The sequence below is a fragment of the Sceloporus occidentalis genome, unplaced genomic scaffold, assembly GCF_023333645.1.
Source record: "Sceloporus occidentalis isolate IW3139 unplaced genomic scaffold, rSceOcc1.0.p SCAF_80, whole genome shotgun sequence".
Taxonomy (NCBI): Eukaryota; Metazoa; Chordata; class Lepidosauria; order Squamata; family Phrynosomatidae; genus Sceloporus; species Sceloporus occidentalis.
In genome coordinates, this window is record NW_028317060.1 from 2,240,591 (window position 1) to 2,261,093 (window position 20,503).

General features: G+C 39.5%; 1 protein-coding gene across 1 annotated transcript in view; it reads left to right on the forward strand.

Annotated features, from left to right (window-relative positions):
• The window catches only part of LOC149285336 (tetratricopeptide repeat protein 39B), a 32,495-nt gene extending 18,797 nt beyond the window's left edge, over positions 1-13,698 (forward strand). Inside the window, exons 6-18 of the mRNA XM_089495499.1 lie at positions 3,011-3,075; positions 3,214-3,322; positions 3,714-3,779; positions 4,527-4,635; positions 4,723-4,790; positions 4,878-4,937; positions 5,830-5,991; positions 7,301-7,392; positions 7,882-8,002; positions 8,482-8,593; positions 9,118-9,235; positions 9,383-9,499; positions 13,599-13,698. Coding sequence (XP_089351625.1) covers positions 3,011-3,075; positions 3,214-3,322; positions 3,714-3,779; positions 4,527-4,635; positions 4,723-4,790; positions 4,878-4,937; positions 5,830-5,991; positions 7,301-7,392; positions 7,882-8,002; positions 8,482-8,593; positions 9,118-9,235; positions 9,383-9,499; positions 13,599-13,698 — 1,299 coding nt within the window. The remainder of the gene's footprint in view (positions 1-3,010; positions 3,076-3,213; positions 3,323-3,713; positions 3,780-4,526; positions 4,636-4,722; positions 4,791-4,877; positions 4,938-5,829; positions 5,992-7,300; positions 7,393-7,881; positions 8,003-8,481; positions 8,594-9,117; positions 9,236-9,382; positions 9,500-13,598) is intronic.
• The last annotated feature ends 6,805 nt before the right edge of the window (positions 13,699-20,503 follow it).

The following is a 20,503-nucleotide window of genomic DNA, read 5'->3' on the forward strand; positions in this document are numbered from 1 at the left end:
GCTTTTTTTTCCCTTTTAAATTTGCATGGAAAAAAACCTCCTAATACCTTTTTGTAACTGACTGCATCATTTTCTGAGCCTTTAGTTTGGCAACAGTGGGTGGGATTTAGCAAGGAAAATGCCTACCAGTTAGATATGGGACATTTTCATCTTGCAGATTTGGAGTGGACTCCATTTTTTGAGTCACCTTCAGGGGGGATGTTGGGAATTATCGTTGAAATGCAGGACTCTTAGCAGGAACAAATATCTGGTACTGGTCATATGTGAAAAGGGAAGGTTGATAAAACAGAGTCTGTGCTCCAACAGAAGTGTATGGTGTTCTTACAATACTCATCACTAGGGTCAAGGCCCCAAACTTTCCAATTTCAAATTAGCCAGTGGGATACCAGGTTTGACATCTGTTCCCTTGGTCAGCGGTCAGACATGGCTAAAAAAAAAAGAATGGAGGGAAAAACATTTAAAAATTGGCTTACTGGAATCAATATCACGTGATTTCAGGGGTCGCAATAAAAAGTGGGATTTCAGGCTCCAACATATTGGGGGGGGGGGTTCACAACAATGATCAGGCACAGGCTCCATATACATAATTTTGTTGGAACCTGGGCATCACCCTCATCTGATATAACACTAGACAAGTCTTCTTAGAAGCATTCCATTTAAACACCACCAAATACCGGGGAGACGGTTTACACAGAGATCCGTGGGGATTTTACAGCAAAACACTTAGTGCTGCAAGTTGCTCTAGATGTCAATTGCTTTTTTTTTTTAATTTGCTACTTTTCAAAGATAGCGTTATTACAGAGTTCATAATGTCCAATATGTCAGTATTATCCAAAGCTTAACGGACACACAGGCTCAAATTGGTGTATGGCTTTCAGCGAAAGGCCTACAGAATGAGGTCAGGGAACAGTCCTTAGGCTCCCTGGGAATCTGAGCGAATATGGTCTATAACAATATTCAAGCTGGCATAATGTTATGAAACGGCCTACTTTCACAGCTGGAACTCTAAATATATCATACAAAATCTCTCATGCAATATAATTTGTGTGAATAATGCTGTCTCTCTTGGTGTAAATAAATCATGATGGAGTATATCTGAGTTTTCTCATTCCAAAACGTAGCAGCAATGTACTGGGACACTACCTGTATAAATGGTATATTTTTTATAACATATGCACTTACCTGCTTTACAGTTTAGCGTACAATATATGACCAACAGCATGTGGATACCCCTCCTAATTATTGAGTTTGGGTATTCCAACCACATCAATGACTAACAGGAGAGGGTGCACTAAGAAAGCACTTTGAGTCCCACTGGGAGAAAGGCGCTCTATTAATACTAGTTATTTTTAAATCTTGTGGAAAGACTTCAAGGAAGAGTGGACGCTGTTATAGCCACAAAGGGGAGTGGGCAACCTCGGTTTTGGAATAGGATGTCCACAAGCTCATATAGGTGTGATGGTCAGCTGTCAATATTTATGGTCATATAGTGTATAATGAGTAATTATAGAGCCATATATAGGGGTACATTAAATATACATACATCAGGATAGATGCTTCATACAGTTTACTGTCTGGTTAATGTAAATGCTATAAATGATTTCCTTCTCCAACAAAATGGGTCCTGTTGGCATCCGTACTCGCTGTCGGCATCCGTACTCGCTGTCGGATCCTTTCTTCTGGCAGAACCTCATAGACGCTGTCAGAGCCCATACTGTCAGAAGAAGAAAGACGGCATTAAGCAATTTTCAGTTTGGAAAATCTAGTTTTTACTGAAATGCTCAAGATATCAATTGAACATATGTTTACTTTTCATATAAGTATGGTTTGCTTAACTGTTTTCTTAAATTTAAAAATGGTTTGCTGTTTAATTGAAAAAAAATTACACACAGCTTATCTTTCATGCCAGGAGGACACCAAATGACGTCACACAGAGCATTAGTAATATATATATATATGTAAGATGGAGATATGGCAGGCAGGCTTAATGCAACATAGGGGAGGGCAGTTTCTCAGATGATGTGTGTAAAATAAATTAAAGACATGGAAGCCAAGGATGGAGGGTCATTTGTTTCTGAGCTAGTTTTGGATGACTGAACAATTTTTGGTTACATTTCAAACTTGAAGCATCTCCCTGAGCTCTCCCTGAATTCTTTACACAAGTCAGATTTGTTTACATCAAAGCAATATGACGACAAACTTAAGTGCTCTAGCTGGGATATTTAAAAATCATGGCCACAAGGACTAGAGCAGCACTGTAGTTTGGGCAAACAGGCATTGTATTTTCTTGTTGGTGAAACAGAACAGTTTAAGGAGTTGATTTCATGGGTCAAATTAGTATTAAAAATAAAAAGTATAACACAGGCTCAAATTGGCCATTCTAGGAGAATAAACATGCTAGGATGGTTAAGGTATTTCAGTTTCTGGTCTAGATAAAAAAAAAATATCATGCAGGCAGCGGTACTTTCACCTGAGAGATCATTTCTTAATAATGCACAGCCCTTTAGTCATTCAGTGTGGAACCATTGCCCTCCACTAGCATCATTCTGCTTTTCCCAATAGATTGCCTTTATAGTAACATTTCAAGATTGTTTTGGAGTAGGGGGAATTTTCTTCAAAATGTAGGCGCCCCCCCCCCCCTCAATTCTCTTTTATTCACGTGAAAACAAAATCTGGGCAACTTTTACAGATAACCCTGAGAATGTGATGTTTTATCTCATAGGACAATTGCAACACACTCTTAGTTAGACATATACAGTATATTCAGAGAATTCACTTTTCCCACATTGAATTTTAATTAGATTTCGTCACAATTTATTATAGAAAGGTGCGTTTTTAAGTAGGTCTATTGAATGAACTGTACTAAAATCAGCAGACCAAGTACAGGTACCCTGCGTTTCTTATAGAGAAGGAGACACTTCATTTAGATTTGTTGGCAAAATCAAGATAAAATTAAAATTAACTTTTTTGGTTTAACCCCAATGAACAAAATGGATTGGGTTTCTTCCAGGATGAAAACATGATCAACTTTATCAAAGGTGGGCTCAAAATCAGGACAAGTTACCAAATATACAAGTATGTTTGTTTTTGGGGTTTTTTTTTAGCAATTTTGTTTTGTTTTTGTTTCAGTTTTTTTTTAAATTGTGTAATTTTTAAATAGTCAAGTGTTCTTACTTGGTACGTAAAAAATATGAATTGTATTTGTTCTTAAAGAGAATGCCATCAGCTCTTGCTGTCAGGATTGACCGCGGACAAAAACTCTAGTGAAACTCACCATCAGTTTGAAGGAGGTGTAAAGCTTGGTATTGGAGCCTTTAACTTGGTGAGATTTTTTTTTTCCTTTTATATGCTGACAGAGGACCGTATAAGCAAATTATGTGTCATTCTTCACATTGGGACTCCTAATGGTCCCTTGATGGTAGATAACAACCATGTTCCCAGCTGTCAAATCCTCAAACTTGGTCTGTCTCATAGCCGTATGTCTATCCCAAAGAAGGTTTAGATCCCATCACCGTAATGTCCTCTACAAGGGAAATGGGCTAGGCATAAGGACACAATGGCTTGTGAGGAACATAGTGAAGACACATGTGAACTCATATATTTGCATATTTAAAATGTGTTTTTATAAAGATAAGAGTTGCTTTTTTTTATTGTTTTTATCCTCCTTTTTCTTTGTGGTAAGTTAACAGCTTTGCTTTGTGTTTTGTCCATAGATGCTTTCTCTTTTGCCTTCAAGGATTCTGAGACTCCTGGAATTTATTGGCTTTTCCGGCAACAGGGTGACTTGCCTTCTTATAAAGTTATTCTCTGCAGAAGTGACTTAGCATAATTCATTGTACTTTAATATTAGTTTTATTTGTAGCCCATAAGATTTGACCCCTTAACTATTAAACATGCTTATTGATGTGAGATCTAAGCTAATGGGTTTTGTAAACGAATACTCTCTAAATGCAATTTTTCTCATTTCAGTGGATATGTAGTGTTAAATAGCAATGTCTTCCTTACTAGCCCAAACTACTAAGAAAGGTAGTCCAATGACACCATGAAGCATATGAAAATGAGTGTTGACTTCAAGTGCCAATTATCATTATAGCACTAGCTAAAGCTGTCTTTTGAAGCTATGTGCATAAAATAACCCTGTGTTCATCCGCTAGATAAAACAGATAGACATGTAAAAACAAAATGTTCACGTATATTTCGATCATATGTATGTCAAACTGGAAAACTAATAAAAGGCTAACGTCCCAGCTACCAGCCTCAGATCTTCCACTTTATAGTTATCTTGGTATTTGCAAGTCACTGTCTAGATTTGCATACTCTGGTGTTATAGTGCCTAAACTTTAGTTAAAATTCGCACCCATAGATACAAAAAAACCCTAAATATTTGAACTAGAAATTAGCACCAAGATATTTTAAATTGCTACAGTTGCTACATAAACTATGATGATCTGTATTGGGAGTTAAAGGAAACTTACTGGGTACTGGATGTTTTTATAAGATGGCTTTAATCTTCTTGGGTTTTTCAGGATCTGGGACTTCTCCAGCTGCGAGAGGGAGCCTCAGGAACCAGTTTGAGAGCAATTTTATGTGTCCTCACTCTTCTGTTCTACCATACCTATGTTTCTTTAATTCTTGGTAAGATGCATCTTTCCAACATGGGTTTTTCACCAAATTTTATTTGTTTTAAGTAACAGAATTAAGACAAATGCAACTCTATTTCAGGAACCGGGGAAGGTAATCTAGAAGAAGCAGATGCGCTCCTGGAGCCGTATCTTGATAAATTCCCAAATGTATGTATGGGTTTTTTCTGTGTACAAAAGCTGATTTTTTTTTAATTTTTAAGATTTCAATTTTTATTATTCTTTCTCCACATCCAGGGCTCAATCATTCTATTTTATGCTGCTAGGATTGATATCCTTAAAGGAAATTTTGAACAGGTAATACTTTTAGAACGGTTTGCTTTTACTATAGCTGTGGAATCTGTTTTAGTTATGTATGAGTTGTTTACGTTCATTGAAACAGATATTTGTATTATATGTATGTTAAACTTGAGAAAGTATTTCTATAAACGCCAAAACCTAATGCAACCTAATGCGATCTGACGAAGCTCGTTGCAGCGAAACGTATGTTGGGGTTGGTACGTTTGGACTTGGCACCATTCATCACCAGGCTTTTTTGCTGTTTTCAGCCTTGTTTCTAGGTTTGGTTATTTACTTTTGAGCACTGATGTACCATTGCTGTATGTTATTTCATTTGTTCCTTTTTACTTTATTGCTGTGGTCATCCTTGTGTTTCTTATTTGTGCCTTCATATACATACGTATTTCCATCCTAGTTCCTGTAGTCCTGTGCCCTTGTTCATATGTACCTTCCTATATGTGTCTTGGTGCCGAGATGTTTTTTTATTATATATATTTTTTTATATGTATTTAAATCATATTGTCTAATAAATATTTACTTTGTATATACCTTTTTTCCTTACGTGCTCTCCTTGCATTAGGTTTTGGTGTTTATATATGTACAGTATCTCTACCATTATTGGTAGTTTGTTCGTTTTTGGTGATTAAAGTATTTCTATGCAGATTTCTAATATAAGTTTTGAACAAGTCTGCTTTTGATTTACAAAATGAAATTCTCACAGCAGATTAGGAAGCTCATTATCTAATCATTGTTTTCAGATATTTTTAGTCATTACCTCACAATTGAGTCTTAATCCATCTTTTAACGGTTTATGTATCCAAGTATTTTTTTTTTTATTTTTTTTTCTTTCTTTCATATAATGTGCACCTGTCCAATCATGGCCCTGTGTCTCCATTTGTACATTTTGCAGGCACAAATGACCTTCCAGAAATGTATAGTCTCACAGCAAGAATGGAAACAGATCCACCATCTCTGCTATTGGGAGCTGATGTGGTGCTTTTCTTTCCAGCAAGACTGGCTCCAAGCATATCGCTATGCTGATTTACTGTGCAAGGAAAGCAAGTGGTCAAAGGTAGCTTTTGGATAACTGCTTGAAAATACATGAAACTTATTGCAAGATCCCTACATATTTTACAAAATCTGAATTCGATCCATATTTAGCAGATGCATGCTTTTAATGTTGAGCATGGGTTACTGCAGCCTAACCCATAATAAACTAGGTTTAAATGGTCATTTGGTCAGTTTGAATTACAAACACACTTGAAGTGTACATATACTTGTGTGATGTCATATAGATGACACAGATAGATGTCCCATACTGGGGCCACTGTAATCCTGTTTTAAAAGCTAGCAGTTTTTTAAAGGAAAAATAAATTTAAAAAAAAAATATATCATGTTTTTTTCTTTACTTTCGGTGCACATCCTGAGCTTTAAGAAAAGTCTATGCCAGGTCTCTTCTCAATCAAATGCAAAAGTGGTAACAAATATAGGAGTGCTTGTGAAGCTGAGAAGAAGTTTCAGAACTTTATTTTACAATATAGGGGGTTTATGTGATTTATCATGGCTCTATAAAGCCAGCTATCCTACTTGGACTCATATAATGCTAAATATTTAACCCGATAAAGCTGACATGTTTAGCTTCTCCAGTGGCTTTGAATTGCACTAACCACGTTGAAGCTATTGCACATAGTTCACTAGGTGAACAAGAGTAAAATGGTATCTGGGGCCAGTGCTACCATATAGCTCATCCTTATTGTGCTGGGTTGGTGGCAGGATCTCTTCTATGTTATGAAATAGAGGGTGCCAGAGACCTAGTTTGCCTAAGGTGCTGGAAACCATAGGGCCAGTATTGAAGGTGTGGACATATTGTTTTAGAAAAGTCTGTGAAATGTCACATCCAGTTAAGGAAGAAATAGCTTGGAGAGTATTTCACAATCAAAAAGGAGTCTGCAAAGGAGAATTCATTGTAATTCCCTAAAATAGAAATTATGCACTTTAATTATGAAATTACTTTTTTTTTTTTTTTTTTTTTATAAGAACGCTGAAATGTAAACCTTCTTTTATATACAAATGGCTGATTTCTGAAATAAGACATTGCTAGGTTTCCTTTCCAAAGAGTCGAATCCCTGCAGTTTAATGGATGTTTTACACAATAACTTGCAGTGACCAAGGGCATTTTGGTTATCCTTTGGCGTTTAATGTTCTCCAACAGAGCTCTTTGTCTTTTGCTGACTTAATGGCCTTTTAAGCTAGCCAATTTGTATCCATTTCTTGTTAGGTCATTGTATGCTTAATCTGTTCATTGGTGCTCTGTCTATGCTCTTTTTTTTTTTTTTTTTCTTTTTGCTGTACTCCCCAATAAATGAATTCTACATATTTAGGCAATATATGTCTTTCAAAAAGCTGCCATCCTGAGCATGCTTCCTGAAGATGTTGCAAAGTCGACAGGAGAAGATATAGTTGCCTTGTTCAGGTATGAATTTAACAGTTAATTTACAACACAGTCCCCTATAACCCATAATCCATGCGGTGTCTTCCACAAAGTCTGTTCTTCTAGTTTTGTACCACTGGGCATGCAGCCAATCTGAAGTGCTCGATTACATCTGATATATGTAGCAAAGCACAGTTAAATGTTTATTCCTAGTATAGGACAAGCGCTAAAGAAATATCCATTGCGTGCTTGAACCTCCTTATGTGTCTGCTTTGAACATTGAGTGATGAGAGCATTATATATGACTTTTGGATGTAATAAGATATACAAAGCTGATGTTGCACTTCAACAGTGAGAAACAAATTCTATGTTGGCCAATTGTGTTCTCGCTGTCACAAGTATCTAGCTACAATAGCGCAAATTGGCTTGCCTAGATCACAATGCAGCAACGCTCTTTGGTATTGTGATGTGTATATAATATCAGTTGTCAATGTCTTTATTCAATGTGGACTTTTATTATCTCTGTTGCAGGCAAGTGGAGAGTTTAAAGCAAAGAATCGCAGGAAAGTCCATCCCCACGGAAAAGTTTGCTGTCAGAAAATCCCGGCGTTATGCCTCATCTAACCCGGTCAAACTGATTTTGCCAGCTCTGGTAAATTAACTTGTCTAGGACTTGAGGTGATATTATTTATGTTGTACGCCAGTGAAATGAATACTCTTTTGGCTAGGCTTGCTGTTTATGACTGCGACAGCGCAGGTATTATAAAACCCAGCATGGACACCGCTAGGTAGACTTTGTGAATCAATGTACATACATTAAAATGTACCATGCTTTAAAAAAAATCTCTTTATATTAATAAATTTGGGGGGGAAAAACTACAGATGGTTTGCATTTTTTGCAAACCGTTTTTCCTGGAATCAGTGTTGCTTGAACTAAATATAATCTGTCATTTAAAATAATAGAGACCTTTGGAAAAGCCATTATTGATAAATAAACCAACATGGCTGCTGTTTGTGGTCTTATCTTGGAAGTCTTAGCATGTGAATTATGGGAATGTATGCACGGTGCGAGTTTAAAGTGACATTTTAAGATTAGCTTTCATTGAGCCTTCACTTACTGTCCCTTTGCAGGAAATGATGTACGTATGGAATGGCTTTACAATTGTGGGTAAAAGATCCGATCTCACAGAAAGTTTGCTCGTTACCGTTGAAAATGCAGAAACTGCTTTGCAGAACGAAAAAGGTAAGTACACCCCGTTCAGAACCAAAGCGTCACTAAATGTCACAAAGTAATAGGCAGACTTTATTTTCATTAAAAGTCAACTATTTACACCCATCGTAGTTCTACATCTCTAAATCTTCAAATGTAATGTGAGCTTAACAGTTGGACTCCATTAAATCGTTGCCATGGTAACTTGCTGGGGTCGACAGGTTGGACGGCGGTGTTCTAGAGTAGCGTTGCCCAACCTTTTCTTGTAAACATTTTAAACATTATGCTAGATACCCCCACAGGCAAGGGCTAGAAAACAACCTAACTAATAGTTCATTAGGGAACACCGATCTAGATCACTCAGAATACTTATTGGCTGATACATCATGACATGTGTGGGATGCAAATGACTGGGAGGAACAACGAGGGTAGAGTCAGACTGGCTGAAGAGGCACAAACCATGTTGGTGGTTACCTTAACGATAACCTTTACATCCTGAGCTAAATGCACTGAAAGGAAGGGATGTGTTCCTGATACATGTGTTTTTAATCTTTCAGACCAGACAGAGTACTTTACTGACGACCAGTGCCTAGTTCAGCTGCTCAAAGGCCTTTGTTTGAAACACCTGGGTCGATTACTGCAGGCAGAACTTTGCTTCAATCAGGTCATACAAAGGTACAAACACGAAATAAAGATTAAACCGAGAATCTTTCGCTTGAACGTTCTTTTGAACGCAATGTGAATATGTGTAACCATATACATATATGTACAAATCGTACGCATTATCCCAAACATCACGGACAATATTGCTTTGTTTTGCAGTGAAAAGAGGGTGAAATATGACCACTATTTACTTCCATTTACCTATTACGAGTTGGGACTACTATACAAACAGCAAGGAGACAAAGATAAAGCTATTAAGTTTATTGAAACTGCTAAGTAAGTTACCTCATTTCTTTTATTTCCTTTTTTTCTTTTTGTTTTCCTCTTGTATTGCATGTTTACAAAGAGGATACATGTACTGATTTAACCATTTTGCAGAATGCTGCATATTTTATTCTGCCTTAATTTATTATGTGGTGTGTGACTAGTCTGGCTGGTGCTTGTCATTATGTGGGCCGAATGAAATGCTTATGTTTACTGCTGTCTAGGTTGTCTTGCCATAGCAATACATTGGGAGTTAAGTATAAAACTGTATTAAATCAAAACGAAAATGCATAAAAAATGCTTTTCTGGCAAAAAATTGCATAGAAACAGGAAAGAATTCGACTCATCTACTCTGCTAATTTTCAACTTTTAATTGTACAGACACCAACCTTTGATCAGTCCTTGGTTTTGTCATAGATTCAGGATAGCTTTATGCCTATCCCACGCACACTTAAATTCCCTCACTGCCTTAGCCCCTACCATTTCTGCTGGGAGGCTGTTCCATTCATCTATCACCCTCTCCATAAAGTAAATGCCAAAAATGCAATTTTGTGAATGAAAGTGCACATAATTGTATTACCGTATTGGCTCGGATATAGGCCGCCCCCGTGTAAAGGCCCCACCCTAAAAGTTTGGTGATTTTTTTTAAAGAAAAACATTTTTTAATAGACATGCTGCCACTCTGTCTCCCCCCCCGAGATATGCTGCCACTCTCCCCCACCCGAGATATGCTGCCACCGCCCCCCCCCCCGAGATATGCTGCCACTGTCGTCCTCCTCCTCCTCCCCCCTGAGATATGCTGCCACTCTGCCCCCCCCCCCCGACTTACCAGAGCAGACTCCCGGGTGTCTTGCGGGGCCGGCGGGGGACATCTACGCAATACGCGTATACAACTTCCGGTGCCGGGACTCAGGGGATGTGCCGGCACCGGAAGTTGTATACGCGTATTGCGTAGGTGTCCCTGCCGGCCCCGCAAGACACCGGGGAGTCTGCTCTGGTAAGTCTTGGGGGAGAGGTAAAACGCATCATGCGCTTAGACAATCTCCCGTGCCGGCACCCCCCCCCCCCCCGTGGGAAGTGCTGGCAGGGGAGGCTATCTGAGCGTATCAGAGAGTAGGATACGGGTCCCCTGCACCGCTGCGGGGGATCTGTATCCTAAGCCTACTGCCTGCCCGGCGCCCGGAACTGCATGTCCCGGGCATCGGGCGCTAGACCCCGAATATAGGCCGCACCCCCACTTTAAAGACTTAAAGTGGGGGGAAAAAGTGCGGCCTATATTCGAGCCAATACGGTATGCGATTTGATGCATCAGATGTATACATATTAGTATGCTTTTGCACCAATAATTCAAGTGGTGGAATTGCATCACCAACAGTGTTGGTATGTATAAAGTCTTTGTATACATACCGTGATGCCTCAAATGCCTGTTTGTGCTTGTGAGCCCCTTTTTATGTGTTTTCTTCCTCTATACTTGCTTTATAAATGGACTTGAGAAGTTGCAATGTTAGTACTTTTTCACCTTTCATGTGTAAACCTTTGAAAACTTTACTGTTTTGTGTTCTTGTTCGGTGTATGTTCAGGGTGAATTTGCATCTTACAATGCTAGGTGTGCTGGTGTCATCTCCATTATATGAGACCAGGTTTTGGTTCTTTGAAAACATTACACAGTGCTATACGCTACAGGAAGTGTCATCATGGGAACTACCGAAGAATATTTTCCCCAATGGACATTGTGTTTGGAGACACGAGCAGCAATAAACTGCTGGGACAGACGTGCTAGAAAGGTCTTTTGCATGTGTTGACGCGTGATCATGCTTAAGAGCACATGATAAGCAGTCATCATCTGTCTTCTTAAGGGTTTGAATGCATTCTTGTGAGTTGCCTGCAGTCTATTATCTTGTAGTTTTCATTAGTGCTACGTTCCATTTGTCATTGGATTCCTGAAATCCTGTGCCCTCCTTGGGATGGTCAGTAATGAAATTAATCTTATGAAATGGCAGTTAAAGCTACAATGAATGGTTGGTTTGAGCGTGATTTCCTCTGCTCAAGAATGTTAATGGCAATGTGACAGCCATGAACAATTTGGCAAATCAATGGAAATGGGGTTTTTTGTAAATGAAACTTAGGTTGGTTGGCATACCTTCTCTAACACATAGGAGAAGCCAAACAATGTGGCTAGTTGGATTTTCCAGTTTTTAGCCAACAACGCCTCTCTTCTCTCAAGCTTCGGATCACCTTGTTTCTCCTCGTTGGATTCTTAACTCCTGTATTATAATGAATGAGGGAATGTTTATCTTAAATGCACTACATAGTTTCCTTTTTTTTTAACCAGAAGATTAATTTCAATCTGTAAATGTTCATGAGCAGCAATTACCTAAATATCAAAACTTCACTATAATTTATAAGGATGGAGAAAAAAGGCTCACACCGTGCAAGCTGTGTTTAGCCATCAGCTATTCTAAATAGGATAAGCCTGCATCTACAACTGGTTTTGAACTTGGATATGTGTACCTTCTTGAATTTATCCGAACAATTTGCTTGTTTTATTGTTTTTAATCCCCTTTTTTGGTGCATTGGAAACAAATATGTGCACTGATTCAATTTTTTTTTTACGATCCTCCTTTTAACTATTTTTCACCTTGATTTCTATGTGTTCTTTGTAATTTCGTAAACCATGGACTAAATGGAATAGGCAGACATGAAATATTTTCTTCATGATCCTGATAGGCTGTGGATGCTATTGTTAGCTGGGCAAGTACACAACAGCTGACTAAGCAACACTTCCAATAGCGCCTTCCACTAACTCTTGTGTTTACACACTCCTTATAAACAGCTGAGAATTAGGATAATTGTACTTCTGGCAAGATGGAAAATATACCTCCTCTATGGAATAGATATTCTACATTAGAACATAATCAAATTTGTGTTGATTGTATGTGTGTGTCTTTCATTTTTGTAAGTTCTTACTTCTCTAGTGGCAACCCACTTTGGGCATGTCTTTTTTTTGTCTTGTCTGACTCTTCTGTCTCACAAGCACCTGTATTTATTCATTTCTTACAACGCACCTACAGGACCACTGAATTACCTACAAAAATGTGGGTCAGAAGGTTGTCAAACATCTGATTATATATTCTTTACTCCACAAACTCTCTGGAACTTTTGTTTTTTCTCCTGGAATCCTGGCTCTTTGAATCTTCCTCTCTGTCCTTGCTATCCTGTGGTGTAACCGTCAACGGCGCAATAATCTGGCAGAAGGATATGAGGCTAATAAGTTACTATGTCATTACAGAAAAAACTACAAAGACTACTCTTTGGAGTCCAGACTGCACTTCAGGATCCATGCAGCACTGATCAATCTAAAAGGTTCCACAGCCTCAACATCTCCTTGGTAATTTAGAAGTGCCGACTAAAAAAGGGCTTTGCACTTGCTCACTGCTAGTCAAATGATTCACAGCTTTTGGAAGTTACTGCACTCAAGTTGCTAGTTTCATTTGGTTTAAGATGAATCACAATCTGATCACTGTACATACCCTACTAGTATTATAGCCAGCCATATTTTTTTAGAATGTGATGTGAACCCTATTGTGAGCCCCCCCCCTCCCCCCAAGTCTATCATCCTTAAGGGAGTTTCAACAAAAGAAAAACTGAGAAAGAGGCGAAGGAAGGAAGGAAACCAAGGGATGTAGACTAATACAAGAAGAATGAAATATGTTGAGCAAATATCTTGGTGACCACTTTAAGCAGACTTGTTTATGCATTTTCACCGTATCTGTAAAGAGTGATTGATGCAAAGTGCTGGCCTGTTCCAAAGTATATTTCCTTTCACTAAACCTCAAATTTAACTACCAACACCTTTTAGTAAAGTCTACCAGGAATGTAAACTGCATCATATTTGTTAATCCTCAAGGTTAATAGCTGGTTATTGACTTTATCATTAGTAGTTTTTGACTATAGGGTACATTTCAGGACTGGACCTTTTGAAACGTCTCATGATTTGCTCTTGTGTTGAGTATTTCACATAAAAAATTGCATTCTCTTTTATCTGATTCTTGGAATCATTTGGGAAACGTCTATAAATTAATATATTAATATATGTTTGTTATTATTACAGATACAATTACAAAGACTATTCAATGGAGTCCAGATTGCATTTCAGGATACATGCAGCACTCAGCAGTCTGAAGGATTCACCAGTATCAACACCTCAATGACCTGTTGAATGAAGGCTACTGGATATATGGACATTTCAACTACTGGAACCTAGAGTGACCTGCCGAAAAGATGAAATAACATACATTTTAATTATGACTGTTAACCTTTGTGACCTGACCTGATCTGTTGTCCCATGTAGCAATTATTTTCTATGGTAATTGTACTATATCTATATATAGAGAGAACTATATACATATTCTATGTTCTATACTTTGAAAGACAACACACCACAAGGAAAAAAAAAGTTGATATATATTTTGTTGAGAGATAATTTATGTCTACCTTGACTTGAAAGAGAATGTTGGGGGGAAAATACTGCTGATACAGTAAATTACATTACAAAGGACCTTATTTTGTGTGATGGTTGTCTTAATTATAAGAAACATCGTTTATGTATTCAAAAACATTACCGAACATTAGAAGACAGGAACAATAAAATAATTTAGTATTTGTACGTTTTCTGAAATATTGTTAAGTGAATAGTTTTTGGTGTAGTGCAGGTGTGCTATGCTCCAATTCAGATCATAGGACTTAAATGCAGTTAACGTGTGAAACATATTCAGTTACCTTATAAAAATGCTACAGTCCTTACCATCTTCAGTGGCATGAATGTACTATCTGATACTTTCTATCAGCTGGCAGGATTCAATTATTTGTACACTATCAACACATAAGGTGTAAAGCTTGCATTGCTTTTTGACGTACAAAGACAAAACATAGGTACTTGCCAATGTAGGTTGCATGAGTTTGGACTGTTAACCCTAAGACCCTACCACGTAAAGAGAGCCAAGTGTTCAGTTAAAAATAATTCAAGATGCCGTACTTCCATCTTTAGAAAGAAGGACAGACTGCAGGATAAAGACTGTAAAAAATGAAATTAAAAAAAATACGTTGCTTATGCAGGTGAGGAAGTATTGTGGAGGTGTTTACAAATACACTGGCAAGTGTCTCCTGGAAGAAGGGCTAAGTTGACCCAGAATGTTAGGGAGACAGAACTTCCATGAAAGACAAATGGCAACAGGGCAAGCGGTCAGAATTAAATTACATTAGGAGCAATGTATCGTATCTCAGTTACGCATGCACAATTATTTTTTAGTTGTCTGTAGACAAACTAATGCCCTGGACACTTAAGCCACTGCAAGATTATATCTGTATTTATCTGTTAAAGTAAAAGAGCATCCTAGCAAAAGCCTACATAGTTACAAAATTAAGCATCCCATGCATTGTATAATATTTTAGCAATGACAGGATTTTTTTAAATCGCATTCTATCACACACTCGATAGTAACTTTCTCATGCGTTATCCACTCTGACACTGTCAGGGTGAACACTTTAGCAATAGTACTTGAATGTGAAGCAAACACCTCAAACAGCTTATCTGTGCCATCGGTTGCCTCCCTGTAATATACGCTCACATGTAAACACACACAAATTTACACATGCTTACACACATACTTACACATTCATGCCCTCACACATTTATACATTCATGCTCACATGATTTAAAGCTCAGCGGTGCAACAGCAACAAAGGTGCTTCTGTGACAAGACCCGGAGTCACCACGAGGTCCAGCAGATCTACATACCATGTAAACTCTGGATGAGGTGTTTTATCTATGCACTCTAGTTGTCTTAAGTGTATTCTGTATTGTATTTTGATATATTTCGTCCATTTGGTCACCATTACCTTCCTTACCAAATCATTTGTTTGATGGAAATACGCAATCGGGTGTTTAACAGCTGTTAACATGATGCGTACTATGTTTCGGCCTCAAGATGGCAGATGTGTTATTTTAACAGTAAATGGTATAACCAGAAAACCCAGCTTTGAAATGAGCAGCGAAAACAAAAAAAGATATAGTTGAAAAGATATTAAAGTTAGAAAACATCCCTAAAACGTTTGACCAGTTAATATTTAAAATAAAATGAAAAACTCTATGTTCAAAAGTATTAAAACAAGCATTTTATCCTCTGCTTTATAAGTGGTTGGTGGGAACATGACTGCATGAAAGTGGTAGAGCGTAGGTAATCTCCAATTCAGGAACATACACTCATCTAGCGCAGTTTTGGAATCTGTGAGAGATGCAGCCCCAGCATACCAAATTTTAAAATATTATAGTTTATAAAAAGTGACGCACCTTTCAATACCATTGAATACATATAAAGAATCACTTAAAACCACAGGAGTATGAGGTGATTCCAAATTCAATACTCAAACTCAATGTACGGGCTCAAAATGCATAGTTTTCAATGGGTTTAGGGACCGCCCATTGTCCTTAAGGGGTTAACCCCTTCAATCCCAGGGGTTTTTGGTACCTCAAAGCCCAGAGCAATTTTGCCATTTTTGGGGTATGTCAGTTTAGCTATATATTGTTTTTTCAAGGAGAGATAGAGCTTTCGTTTGATACCATAGTTGGATGATTAGCTGAAAATTTAGAATGAGTAATTTAGTAAAAACTAGCGAAGATTAGAAAATTAAACTAATTTTTTTTTTACATTTTCCCTCTGAATCCTCACAAAATTAGGTAAAGTGATGGAAAATCCCCTCCAAGTTTATCAATTCAGGTGTCCTGATTTCAGAAATACCTAATTTATATAGATTTAACAGACTTTCCCAGCACCAGGGAGCATACTATAAGGCAGGGGTGGGCAATTAATTTTCCCATGGGGCCACATGAGAAATTGGAATGGTTTTAGAGGGCCAGACCAACATACGAAGGCTCCATGCACATTGCCGTAATGGGGCCGTATTCCAGCCGCCCGATTTGCGGCCAGAATACGGCCGCCATTGAAAATGAATGGCGCTGTAATACGGCGCGGTGAGCAACCGGTGTTTTACGGCGCGGCCCCCGTGTCTGCCAATGGAGAGGGGAGCGGTAAGGAGCACTCCCATCTCCTCTCCGCAGCAGCACGCCGTAGTTTCGCCTGGGTTACGGCCCGGGCGAAACTACAGCAGTGTGCATGAGCCCTTAACTTCATTCTACCAATACCTGTATACTGCATACATATACTATCCCTTCTTAAAAAAATGGTAAATGACGAGCGTGGAACGATTGTCCTGGCACTCCCCAAGGTCCGCAACGAGCATCCTGGCACTCAGAAGTTACAGTGGCATCACTTACTCAGCATCGGGAAGCAGTGAAACTACAAACTCCGAAGCCTTGTCCATTTTGTTAACTTATGTGCTGTTTAATAAAGTTATTCAAGCCTACGTCATTGGTAGAGGTGCTTGAATAAGTAAGGCCTGAATAACTATTAGCACAGCACAGAAGTGAACAAAATGAACAAGGCTTCGGAGTGCATAGTTTCGCTGCTTCCCGTTGCTGACACCGGACTCATTGGTGAGTCACCAGGACACTCTTTGCGGGCCGGTCCGAGCTATTCAGCGGGCCGGATGTGGCCCGCGGGCCGTGCTTTGCCCAGGTCTGCTATAAGGTGTATAATTTTTATGCCTATGGCTTAACGGGTTTGGGGGTTGTGAACGGGGGCAGAAGGGTTATACTGGCTAGATGTTATGCTAGGGCAATGGGAAGTAAGGTTTTTTAATATTTTTTTTATTATCTTTTTTTATATATTTTTTTTTTATTTTAATTTTTTTAAAATTTTTTATATATTATTTTTACACAGAAATGGTTAGAGGTCCTCCTGAACATGCCACTGATGTCACAATGACATCACAGCTCACATTATAATTTTCTTTTGTATTATATATATATTATTATTTTAATGATTTATTTAATATTATTTTTTAAATGAATTAACTTTTTTTCTGCTTTTCTCTTTCAGGACGGGAGGGGGAGTGAGAGAGATGGTTTCTCACTCCCCTCCCCGCGATCCCCCTGCACCGATCACACTGTGATCTCTATGCAGGTCCTCACAGACCTGCATAGAGATCGCTGCGTCTCTGTGCCTCATCCTCCGATGACCTTGCTGACGTAACCCGGAAGGGAATGCCCGATCGCGCGTTTGCAACTGCGATGCCGGCTTCTGCCAGGGCGGTCAAACGACAGCCTGGTCTCCCGTGCAGCGGCAGGGATGTGTCCCTGACGCTGCACGAAGGGCTGGACGTACCGGGACGTCCATAGGGGTTTCTTTGTGGGCGTTTTTTGGACGTCCCGGTACGTCTATAGGGGATTGAAGGGGTTAAAAAATGTATTTGCTTTAGCTGTGATTAAACAATGTCTAAATATGTTTGTTTCACCTCCAGTTTTACATTGTAACCCCTTAAGGACAATGGGTGGTCCCTAAACCCATTGATTAGGGCTTTGTCATTAAGGGGTTAATTTACTGTATATAGAAAATTAGTAGCTGTCTTACTGTCCGTGACACAGTGGAAAAATATATAGTGTCCTTATGGGGTTAAGTCAAGTGGTATCTAGAAAGTAAACCGGCCACAAATCAGTGATTGGAACCACCTGCCCTGGGACTTGGGGCATCAAAAATCAACAACTTGGTTACTGTGGGTTACTACAGGATTTGAGAGCTGGAAAATGTATGCATTTCTATTTTAGTATGTCACTGTGTCACAGTCACATATTTTTGCCAATAAATATATGTTTAACCCCTTCGTGACAATTGCCGGTCCGGGCACGTCACTGAAAATCGTGACGATTATGACAATTGACGTGCCAGGACCGGCACGTCTTTAAACGGGTGAAAAAATCGATCCGTGATCGATTTTTTCACTCAAACGGTGTTGCTCTAATGCCTCGACATCGAGGCATTGAGCAACACCAAAAAAAACATTCCCGCCCCCCCCCGATCGCTCCTAGGAGCAAAAAAAAAAACATGTTTGAAAGACTGCACGTCTTTCAAACATGGCGGCGCCCGCCGCCGAAAAACGGGTTTAGGAAGCGATCGCGAGTCGCTTCCTTTGCTTAGCTGGTGTTGCTAAGATGCCTCAGTATCGAGGCATCTTTGCAACACCTGTTTAGCAAAGGAAGCGACTCGCGATCGCTTCCTAAATGCTCAACTTACCTTCCCGGTGCCGGTGTCTTCGAAACACACGCGGTGTTTCAAGATGGCGGCGCCCATCAAGCCGGGGGGCGGAGCCTGCTGACATCATCGGGGGGGTGTTGCTGGATGTCATGGACATCCAGTGAATAACACCCCTAGTGGTCAGATCACTCATAAGAGTGATCATGATTTGATAAATCAAAGGCAATGTTTTCTAAACATTGCCTTTGATCAGTATTGGATCTGCCCCCCTCCTTCACTTGCTTCTAGTGAGGGAGAGAGACAGATCGGTGTGTTCCCTAATAAAAATATATATATATTGATCCAAAGGCTCTTATAAGAGCCACCCATATAATATTAACCCCTTCATTGCCATTGATCACTGCATAAACAGTGATCTTGCATAGTGGCAATTGTTTTTGGGTTTTTTGTTTTTTTTACATGTTTTTTTACTTTTTTTAGGTTTTTTTACTTTTTTTTAGGTTTTGTTTTTTTTTTATTATAGCCATTAACCCTTTTCTTCCCCACTATTTTTGCTGCAATTCTTACCATGCAGCGGTATACGGCTGAGGAGGCGTATGCCTTTTTGGCCACAGATTCTGAGGCCACTGATACAGCGTCAGATTTTGACGTTGGTCAGTTCACAGATACATCTAGTGATGTATCTGTGGCTGTTAGGACGCCTACCACACGTAGTCGTGGCAGTGCACCAGAGGCATGGGTAGCGCCTAATAGGTACAAGCCAGCTATCCCTCCTTTTTCTGGAATTCCTGGCATCAATATTGATGTTACAGGATTTACTCCACTGCAATTTGTGCAGGTTTTTTTGGGAGACGATGTCTTGGGAGACATTGTCACACAAACAAACATTTATGCCCAGCAGCACCGTGCTGCTAGCCCTAATTCTTTTTGGGCAAAACAGCCATGGACTCCCATTGACGTGCCAGAATTTCTTAAATTCTGGGCACTCACAATGTTAATGGGCATTATAAAAAAGCCCTCCATCCGCTCCTACTGGAGCACCAGCCCCATCTTTAGTACCCCCATTTTTGCCCAAACTATAACTAGGCAAAGGTATGAAATGATTCTTCGTTTCATGCATTTTAGCGACAACAGCCTGTGCCCCCCTAAGGAGGACCCCCAGTTTGATAGGCTGTACAAAATCCACCCCCTGATTACCCATCTCGCTGCCAGGTTTCCAGAGGTTTATACACCTGGAAAGAATATCTGCGTGGATGAATCCCTAATGAAATATAAAGGAAGGTTGGGATTCAAGCAGTATATTCCTTCCAAGCGCTCCAGGTATGGAGTGAAGGTGTATAAGCTCTGCGAGAGCGAGACAGGATATACTCATGCCTTCCGGGTATACGAGGGTAAGGATAGCTACCTTGACCCTCCAGGTTGCCCAGATCATCTGGGCACCAGTGCCAAGATTGTTTGGGACCTAATATTCCCCCTTATGAACAAAGGCTACCACTTGTATGTAGATAACTTCTATACAAGCGTCCCTTTGTTCAAGCTGCTGTATTGTTTCGATACGGTAGCTTGCGGTTCTATAAAAAAGAACCGCTTGGGTTTCCCACAACGCCTGGTACGAACCCGGCTAGGAAAGGGGGAGACCTCAGCTCTACGCCAAGAGGAGCTTTTGGCATTGAAGTTCAAGGACAGAAAAGAGGTGTGCATGCTGAGCACCATCCACGATGAGAGAACCGTGGAGGTTTCTGTCCGTGGCAGAGCTGGGGTCACTACAAAGCCAGTGTGCATCAGGGCCTATAACAAGCACATGGGTGGAGTTGATCTGTCAGATCAACTCCTACAGCCCTACCTCATTATGAGGAAGACAAAGGCC